Source organism: Tenrec ecaudatus, chromosome 10, assembly GCF_050624435.1.
Source record: "Tenrec ecaudatus isolate mTenEca1 chromosome 10, mTenEca1.hap1, whole genome shotgun sequence".
NCBI classification, from domain to species: Eukaryota; Metazoa; Chordata; class Mammalia; order Afrosoricida; family Tenrecidae; genus Tenrec; species Tenrec ecaudatus.
In genome coordinates this window covers 50,159,050-50,168,794 of record NC_134539.1, presented here as the reverse complement: position 1 = coordinate 50,168,794, position 9,745 = coordinate 50,159,050, and the positions used below count along the sequence as shown (strand labels likewise).

The window sequence follows — 9,745 nt, the reverse complement described above, 5'->3', positions numbered from 1 at the left end:
GCCCATGTATTTCAATGGTGGTGCTAGCATAATTGTGGATTTAGTGACAAGCAAGTAAGAAAACATCTCAGCATGAGGTAGACTGGTGAGAGTTTGGGAGTAGATGGACTTGAGATGGTTTCCCAACTGACCAGCTATTAGCTGAGTGACCTGAGAGTTAACCTGTGTCCTCGTCTGAGAAATGAAGCTATGCCTGTTTCACAGGGTTATTACAGAAATCAATGGATATTAAAAGGTTTGATAGAGGATGCTGTGCAGGTGAGTCAGACTCCTGGTGATGATACCCCGTGACAGTATAAAACTGTCCCATGGGGTTTCCTAGACTGCATTTCTAGAGGCATGCCTGGAATGTCAGAAAGTTAGTTCATATTAAATTATTAGCATCTTCTCCTTTTCCTCTTCACAATCATGAGAGAGAAAATGCCATCGTTTCCAAAAAGTGTTTTCAAATGATAACTCCCTAACAGAAGTGCTTTAGGTGGCGCAGAAACACCAAGAACCACCGCTTTTCCACTGAAGACCTGCTTCACTTTTCAGTATGTTCCCATTCCCATGCAGACCGCTCAGTTACCCCCCTCCCACCCCGAACAGCCAAACAACAGTCTCGATGCACTAGTATCAAAGGCTGTTAAGGTCTCAGATGTTGGCTGTGTGGTCTTAGGCAAATGACTTCCTTCACCTTTCAAGTCTGTTTCCTCAAACTGGAGAAGATCATATACAGGAGAAATCGTCCCTAAGGATTACAGAAGTATTAAAATGAGATTACGCACATGTACATGTCACTCCTATGTGCTCAACAAATACTATAATGCGTTCCTTTGTAAAGAAGCAGTAGGTAATCACGACCACCCATTATCTCCGAAAGAATAGTGCCTGGTTGCTTGGTTACTCCGCACGCTCACTGACCACCGAGTACGTGACGGGAGCTGTTGGGGCATCACGGAGAAGAGCAGCGAGCACCACAGAGTCCTTGGAGTTTGCCATTTAGAAGAGAGAGAACAAACGCAGCCCTGGGATTACCCCTGGTCAGGAACTTGTTTGGCCTGTGTTTGGGGACAGTGTTTTAAAATTGAGACTGGCCATCGTGTCCAGCTTTCTGCCTCCTCTTTAAAAGCAAACATATCTGACAACCCTAGCCTCACGTCCAACAAAATAACAATTGACTAGAGCAGATGAGCTTCTGACGTCTGTAAACCGGGTCTGCTCTAGCTAGAAATCTCCACCAGATCTTGTAGCCTGTAACCGATTGAAACCATTTCAGTTGCCATTTGCCACACCTGCTCTGCTGTTTTTCTCATGAAGAGACACGTCTCTGTGCCCAGGTCTCTATAAAAAGCAAGAAAACAAAAGGCTAGTTTAAGAGGGAGTGCATGTGTCAACAACAAAAAGTAGGACAGAAGACAATTTCCCGTGTTTGATATGAAAATAACACCAATTAGAACACCTCGCTGAAGCCACATTTTTGGCTGGGAAAGATGTAGGTTGAACAATGTGATGAAAAGTAAACCAGTCACATGAGCAGATACACACACACCCATGTTCTTGGCGGCACTTCTCACAATAGCAAGATGGAAACAACCTAAGAGTACTGTGCACACAGCACAGAATAATGACGAAACTGGGAAACACCTCATGACATGGGTGGATTTGGTGGACACCATGCTGAATGAAATCAGTCTGTCACCAAAAGACAAATATTGCATGAAACCAGTTATGGGGCCAAAAAATCAAAAAAATGTTTTCGTAGCAACACAAACTTCGATGGTTACCATGAGTTGGGAGGAAGAGAAACGACAATAGACTAGCTCTGTGGGTCGACACCCCTTGGGGAGTTGCCCGATTCATAACAACATGACAGTGATGAAGTAGCAAGGAAAATAATTTTTTGGTTGGGGGTCACCACGACCTGAGGAACTGTTTGAAAGGGTAACAGTATTAGGGAGGTTGAGAACCACTAGGCTAGAGGGTAGATGGGTGTTAACGTGGGTGTTGGAGGCAATATCCTACAAGAGGGATTTGGGCAAGAAAAAATGTGGAGGGCTGATGAGATATAGGGCAAGGTATGGGGTAGTTTGATAAGTTGTTAAATGCAAAAAGGATTTTCTAATTATTATGTAAACCTCCACTTAATTTACAATAAAAAGTTGATTTTTTAACCCAATTTGAACAGGGTTTGTTTTTTCGATGTGAGTGTTGGGTTGCATTAATAGTTTTTACGCCAAGCAGCTTCTGGTCCTTTCCCTATCTGCCCAACCGAAACTGAGCCCCAGGACTTGACCAGTTGTGCTGCTAACTGCAAGGCAGGCCAGCCCTCGGGAGGAGAGACGCATTCTACTCTGGTCGAGACTTAGCCTTGGAGACCCACAGGGGAAGTTCTAGTCTGTGCTACAGGGGCGCTATGAGTCGGATTCGACTCGATGGCAGTGAGTTTGGGTTTTGCAATAACTAGAGATACTATTTATCGTTTGGATGCGCATTACAGAGTTAGCAGGAACGAAAAAAAGTAACGCTGAACATCAGTTCCGGTAGAGTCGGAAAATAATTCCCCGCTTAAGTAAGAGAAGAGACTTCATCATCCGAAAGCCCAGATTTCGCGTGTGTCCGAAACAGATTTCAAACTGCAAGGTCCGGAGTGTGGGGGAGAGGGGCGGGGCGGGGCGGGGCCAACGGGCTCCTCGCGACGTCACGAACTGAGCAGGCCCCGCCCACCCGGCTCGGTGGACACCTCCGTCTACCACGCCAGACTCAGGCCGGGCGTATCCGAGCCTCGGCGCGGAGCATTATGGGGAGCGGACGGAAAGCCCAGTGAGCCACACCTCATCCTGTACGAAAGCTGGGAACGCGTTGGCGGCGTGAAGGCGGGCAGCGCGGGCGGGGCGGGGCGGGGCGCGCGGAGCACTGTGGGGCCTGCAGGAATCCCGTGGGCGGAAGCCACTCGCTCATTGAGGGTTCGGGCGGAGGCGGAGGCGGAGGCGGGGCTGGGGTGGAGCGACGATCGTGCGCAGGGCAGTGTGGGACGCGCCGTGCGCCGTGTGCAGCGGTACGGCGGCCTCGGTGGGTCAGACCGCAGCGGCGGGAAGTCTGGACACGCGCGATAGCGGCGGGAGGAGGCGGCCGCGGCGATGGCTGAGAGGCCGGAGGACCTCAACTTGCCCAACGCCGTCATCACCAGGATCATCAAGGAGGCGGTGAGTCGGCGCGGACCGAGGAGTGGGCGGGGGGGAAGCCCCGGGTCCTGGGTGGGCACGCCATGCTCACCTCCGCTCCCCCCGCAGCTCCCGGACGGCGTCAATATCTCCAAGGAGGCCCGCAGCGCCATCTCCCGCGCCGCCAGCGTCTTCGTGCTCTACGCCACGTCCTGGTGAGCGCGCTGGGCTTGCACCGTTAGGGGAGTCGCGGCCGGAGCCGGTCCTTTCACGTATGTGTGTGTCACGTGTGTGTGTGTGTTTACACACATACGTACGGTGGGGAGAGGTCCACCGGCCTTAGGACCCGAGGCCATACCAAAACGGCTCTGCTTTAGTCCTCTGGGACTGGGACTTGAGGGACTGGCCGCGAGGGCGGCTGACAGCCCTTTCTCCCCCCCCCCCCCTTCCTCCTCAAGCGCCAACAACTTCGCGATGAAAGGGAAGCGCAAGACACTCAATGCCGCTGATGTACTCTCCGCCATGGAAGAAATGGAGTTCCAGCGGTTCGTTACGCCCCTGAAGGAGGCCTTGGAAGGTAAGCACCCGTCGTCTTCATCCAGGGTCCACCTGCCCCGGTGCCTCTTGACAGTGTGGGTCCACTGAGCCCACGCTGGCCCCACCTCGGGTCTGTTTTGTGATGCTGGGCAGGTCTTTCCTCCTGGAACGGAACTAGTTGCCGGAGTCTGGTGCACGCCTCACCCTCCTCCTTTCTCCTTTCAGCATACAGGCTGGAGCAGAAAGGCAGGAAGGAAGCTTCGGAACAGAAGAAGAAGGACAAAGACCTGAAACCAGACGCGGAGGAGCAAGACAAGAGCAGGGATGAGGACAACGAGGAGGAGGAGGAAAGGCTGGAAGAAGAAGAACAGAACGAGGAGGAGGAGGAGGTGGACAACTGAATGGCTGGGAAGACTGGCCTCTTGGAAGGTGCCACTCTGGAAGGGTGGGACACAATTCTGTGAGCAGTCTTCAGTGCACGGACCTGAGAAGGTGGAGCTGAGACTGGCACAAAGCCAGCGCTTCCAGGACCGTAGGCACCTGAGGAGCAGCACCTTGCTTCCTTTAATCCACCAGAAGGGCATGCCTTTTTGGCCAGCGGGATTCCAAGCAGCTCATCCGATTAGCCAATTGGGCCTCTCTTATGCAGTACTATGATTTTAGGTATGGTTAGGCTGGTTTTGATCCCTACTCCCTTCTTCCTCACCCACCCCCTCCACCACACACACAGTAAACATAAAACCACTTCCACCCAACCTGCTGTGTTCCAGTTCACAGCTGAGGCTTGGGGGGAAATTGGGGCTTTGATCGTGACCAGCCTGTGTTTGATCGGATAGTTTTTGGCAGTACTAGCTTACCAAAGAGTGATGAGTGCTGTAGCCCTTGGAGACCACTAAAAAGTCCTTGGAGAAAACGGAAAGCTGTTAGCTGGGTCTTGCTAGGTGGACTGGACTTGGAACCCTTCTGTATTGTGCATAGTAAGCATGTGGCCTGCTGGGTGGTTGCCCCTGGGCAGACAGGCTTGTAATTGCGTACTGTAGTGTGTATTTAGTCAAGTGAGGATCCCAATGCCACCGCCTTACAAAACAGATGGCTTAGTCTTAGCTGAACTTCCCTGCCTGCCCTGTACAGCTTTATAAGGTTCGTCTTCACACGCACGAAGGTGTATAATCCAGGCTTTGTCCTGTAATCCCACCTCCCGACTTCTCAGCCTTGAATTCATGACCCCTTCCAAACTTCATAACCTCAAGGCACACTTTTTCCATCTGCCTCTGCCCTCTGTCCCATTCCCACTTCCTCGTCTTACTTCTGCCACCCCGGGGACCTTGGTAAGCTGCTTAATAGCTACAAAAGGGTAGGTTCCTTAGTTAAAATCTAACGCCTTTTTAAAAATGATTCTCACCTTTCTCTAAACCTTAAGGATGGTGCTCAGGAATCTAATTCCCCATACCAGCATCCCCTTTAAGTGCTTCCAAAGGGTCTCCCTTGGCCTTTTCCCCCCACATCAGTGCTCTAAGCACGTTTTTTCTTTCTGTTGGATGTTTGGAGTTGGACACTTGTCAAATGAGTAACAGTAAAAAGCTTAATAAGTGAATCAAGAATCTTGAGAAACCTATAATTTGTTTTATAAATAAAGAACATTCTTGTTTAAGATGATGACTTCTGTTTCATCCTGCTTGTTTTGAGTCTGCTTTTGAAGAAAAGGACCCATTGGTGATGACTTGTACAATGTACTACATTCATTGTGCCAGAGTTTTGTAAATGTGAGGGCCTGCCATCGCCCTTTATGACCAGCAGGTGCTGCTCGTTCACAGCAAAGTGGCTGTGTTTCAGCCACAGCAGCGGCTTCCACTGATGGTTGCTGGGAACATGCAGGGCACTGGATTCCCTTCTATCTGCCACCACTGTTAAGTGCCTTCAAGTGTGAGGTAATACTGTGCTTGTCTCCATCTAGAGATCATGATCCAGTTGAGGGAAGAGGGACCATTCCCAAGTTCACACGTATAAAAACAGCCAGGATTTAAAACCACTGAGTGATTCCAGGAGCCATGGTGATGGGATGGTTAAACTGCCTGGCTGCTTACCAGTAGGTTGCTAGTTCAAAGCCACCATTCACTCCACAGAAGAAAAATTACAGTCTAACAGCCAGTTCTATGACAAGCAGGCGGACCACATTTACCGGCCCACCAGGTGTTTTCACCCTGTTGTTTTTTACTTCAAAATAAGATGTGCAGTGTGCATAGGAATTTATTCATAGTTTTTTTTTTTCAAACTATAGTCTGGCCCTCCAACAGATCTGAGGGACAGTGAACTGGCCCCGTTTAAAAAGTTTGAGGACCCCTGACCTATAGGATTGCTGAATGGAAAATGACTATGGTGCGGGTGTGACTCCAGAGTACAATACTATTGACCTCACCAACATACTTTTTATCAATCTGGAATTAATAGTGTTTCAGAAAGATAAGATTTCCCAACAGTAAGTCCTGTGGGAAATAACACAGGGAAATATGATAACTACATTTCCTGACTTAGCATCTGGAAAGCTGGTATTCCATGATAGGAAAGCCTCCACTTTGGTGAGTTAGAGATAAAGTCCAAGTACATTATCCTGCTTTAAATTATCGTTCCACAGATTCTCCCCTAACAGCTATGCTGCCTTAAAGTGAGCATACGGTTGATTTTCTCTCTCTACAGAAGCAGACATTCCGTTACTATCTCTTCCCACCACATCATCCAGCTCCCTCAGAGCTGCTCCCAAGACAGATACTAGGTTTTCTCACCTGTGAGCTCAGGGACCTTACTGTAGATTTCACGCACCTCATGATATATGTAACTACTGAATATGTATGTCTGATGGCTACCTATAAATATTCCAAGATAGTAAAGATGTTCTCCCACTTCCACGTGGACCACCAAGAGGAGCTGAGGTGAGCATGCAACCATAAAATGTGTCTGGCTCCTTTTATCCTTGCCTATCCTCTGACTTTACTATAATCTTCATATAACCGTACAATTGCACCTACTGACCCTTCCATTGTTGGAGGCTGGTTTCCTCTGGCACTTCTCCAAGGAACAATCGTGTTAACTCCTGTGAGTACCACTCTAGATTCATCCCCCACAACCCATCTGGACTTCCTCAGCTTTCTTTAAGCTGTTTCCTACCTGATTTCTGCTTACCTTCTCCCCTGCCTTTCCAGGTGCATCTCCTGAAATGTTACTATGTTATAATCCCTCTCTGAAGCCTCTGGAGTCACATCCATACTTAAACCTGTTTCTCGAAGCCTCCATAAGAAGGGCTCACTATTCTAATTTGCTTCTACTTCCCAACATAAGGCTGGGTGGTCTCTACCACACCTGATGCATCCATATTTGCAGCCTCAGAAGTCCCTACAGGGCCCCTCTGAGTTAGGAGTAGCCACGGCAGTGGGTTGGAGCTGGTGCCTGTCTCCAAGTGGTTTGGATCAAGAATGGGAAGGCACACATAGCTTAGTGGGACCTTTCTACTAACACAGCTGACACCTCCAAGACTAAGATGAAAGAGACCCTCATCGACAAAAAGGATTTGTGTCCGCAGTCAGGACACTCGCCCGGTTTGTTTTTCAGGCTGTTCTCATGAGAGTAAGTGCAATGCATTGACTGTTTTCTGTTCCAGTGTCACGTCCCCTTATCTCACAGGAGACCCTGCAGAGCGGATAGATGATTGGTAACTGATGCTTAAGGCTGAGATGCAATAGGGAGTGGAACTTGTGGGGGCTCATGAGGAAGAGGAATTAGAAGCGAGGGACCATACCGGAAGGGAGAGAGTGTGGGTGTGAACTTCCAGCTAGGAAATGGGGATGGCTATGTGGTGGGTCCATGACTCACCCACAAATGTTTTCAGCAAAATCATATCCTCATTAAAATAATGTCGCCTAATTACATAGTATTGGGTTTGTAATTTAGAATTTTGATTTGCAAATGTATTCAGGTTTGAGAGATATAAGTAATAAACATGAGTGTATACCTAAACAGAAAAAAAAAAAAAAGGCAGTCAAGGCCAAATCTCATGCAAAAACTCTTTAGTTCAGGCTACTTCATTCCTCACGTTTTTTTTAAATTCCCACTCCAACACTCTCCCTGTAACTCTTCTGCCAAATCTTTCCCATTCTTCAAGATCCATTTGAGTCTCTGCTTTTCATCTTAACGCCCCTTTAAAGAACTGTGGCCATGCTAGTCTTTGCAATTTACTCCTTTCTTGATACACCCCAAAGTCTCAACTACCAAACTACCTTTTCCTTCCTGTGTCTCCGAAGAAAGTGGGAGAAGATACTGATAGGATTCCCCGTGAATAATTGTGACCAGGATTCCCTGCCACGTATGCGCTCCCTGAGAAGCAGTTAGGAAGGGAGGGCGGGAATCTTATCACCACCAACAAGAACCAGGAGCGGAGCCCGTCCTTTGGACACAAGCTCTCTGCACAGTGAACCTCCTCCTGGCTCCAGAAGACAGCTGTGGCATCAGAGGAGCAGCAGGAGCACCAGGATCCAGAGCGTGGAGCAGTGATGGTCTTCCCAACCCACAGCCTCCGGGCAGGAGGCTGCTTGCGGAGTAGGGTGTATCTGGGCACTTAACTGGGGAAACTGGGCTTGCTGACGTGAGGAAGTGGAGCTGAGTGCCTTCGGCCTGAGGCATTGGCATGGGGAAAAGGCCCATAGCGGAGTGGCATGCCCCTTTGGGTATGGATTAGCAGAACTGAAAGAACTTTGTAGCATGTCCTGATCGACGACTCAACTCTAAGCTTATCTCATTTGTATTACAATTTTACTTCCTTAATCCGTTAATGATAAATGTTGTGTATGAGTTCTGTGTCGTCATTGCAATGAATAGTAGAACCCATAGACATAAAATAAATAGAGGAAATTAAGACATCGGCTTATTATTTCATGTATTCAAACTCTCAGAAAAATCATGTTGTCTGAGATGGGAGACTTGTAACTTAAAGAACTATGAGCTGAGTAGAATCTTTGAGACCCTCTGCCAGTTTTTCCCAATCAGATCAGTGTCATTCCTGTAGTGGTATCTGGATTGGGGAGGGTTCTAATTGGACTTAATGCAATGCTTCTCGTGTTTTTTTTAATTAAAAGATCATTTTACTGGGGATATTAAAATTCTTATAACAATCCATAGATTAATTGTATCAAGCATATTTGTACATAAGTTGCCATCACTGTTTTCTAGACATTTACTTTCTATCCAGCCCTTGGTATCAATTCCTCTTTTGTCCCTCCCCCTCCCACCATCATGACCCCTTGATAAATTATAAATTATTATTTTCCTATTTTATACTAACCGCTGTTTTTAAATTAAAAACATTTTATTGAAGTGAAAAGTTACCCAACAAGTTAGACTCCCATTCAATAATTCGTACACAGCTGCTCTGTGCCATTGGTGAGGCTCCCGGCAGAGGGTAGGCCCTCGGCATTTCCACCCACCTGCTCCTTTTCATCCATCCAGTACCCCTGCCACCTTTCTGGAAAGGCTGACCATTCGGTCTCCCATAGCTGACTACATATGCATATTCCTTATGAATGTTATTGTTATTTTACAGGACAATTTACTATTTAGCTGAGAAGTGACCTCGGAGTGGCTTCCGTTCCAGGTTAAAAGGGTTTGGGAGGGAATGGTGTCACATTCATCTACTCTATCACTTCATTAAGTCTGGTCTTTTTAATGAATTTTTCTCCCATTCTACCTGGGACCTTCTCTTGTGTCCTTCATCAAAAAGGTCAGTCGGCAGGCGTACATGGGCACCATCTAGTTCTTCTGGTCTCAGGCTACAAGAGGGTGTGGCTAGTGGGAGCCATGAGACCTGAAATTTCTCCCTCCCGTCTTTGGCTTCCTTTACTCTCCTTTGCTCCAGATGGAAAGAGACAAATAGGTGTAGCTCAGATGGCCACTCACAAATATTTAAGACCCCACATGTTCCTCACCAAACTAAGATATAGAGCACTGTCTCAATGCCAATTGACCCAGTTGTCCCATTAAGACTACAGCCTACCATGTTCTGACTGATGGAAAATTAA

The 9,745-nt window shown here is 47.8% G+C and overlaps 1 protein-coding gene across 1 annotated transcript; it reads left to right on the top strand.

Moving 5' to 3' along the window:
* The first annotated feature begins 3,012 nt into the window (after positions 1-3,012).
* Positions 3,013-5,336, top strand: POLE3 (DNA polymerase epsilon 3, accessory subunit). The gene is made up of 4 exons (XM_075560355.1): positions 3,013-3,188; positions 3,276-3,361; positions 3,605-3,723; positions 3,909-5,336. The coding sequence occupies exons 1-4, from the start codon at positions 3,123-3,125 to the stop codon at positions 4,082-4,084; spliced, it is 447 nt and encodes a 148-aa protein (XP_075416470.1). The 5' UTR covers positions 3,013-3,122; the 3' UTR covers positions 4,085-5,336.
* Positions 5,337-9,745: the final 4,409 nt, after the last annotated feature.

Coding starts and splice junctions, on each gene's coding strand:
- POLE3 (XM_075560355.1), top strand. CDS start 3,123: ATGGCTGAGAGGCCGGAGGACCTCAACTTGCCCAACGCCGTCATCACC. Junction 3,362..3,604: donor GTGCTCTACGCCACGTCCTG/GTGAGCGCGCTG, acceptor TTCCTCCTCAAG/CGCCAACAACTTCGCGATGA. Junction 3,724..3,908: donor CCTGAAGGAGGCCTTGGAAG/GTAAGCACCCGT, acceptor TTCTCCTTTCAG/CATACAGGCTGGAGCAGAAA.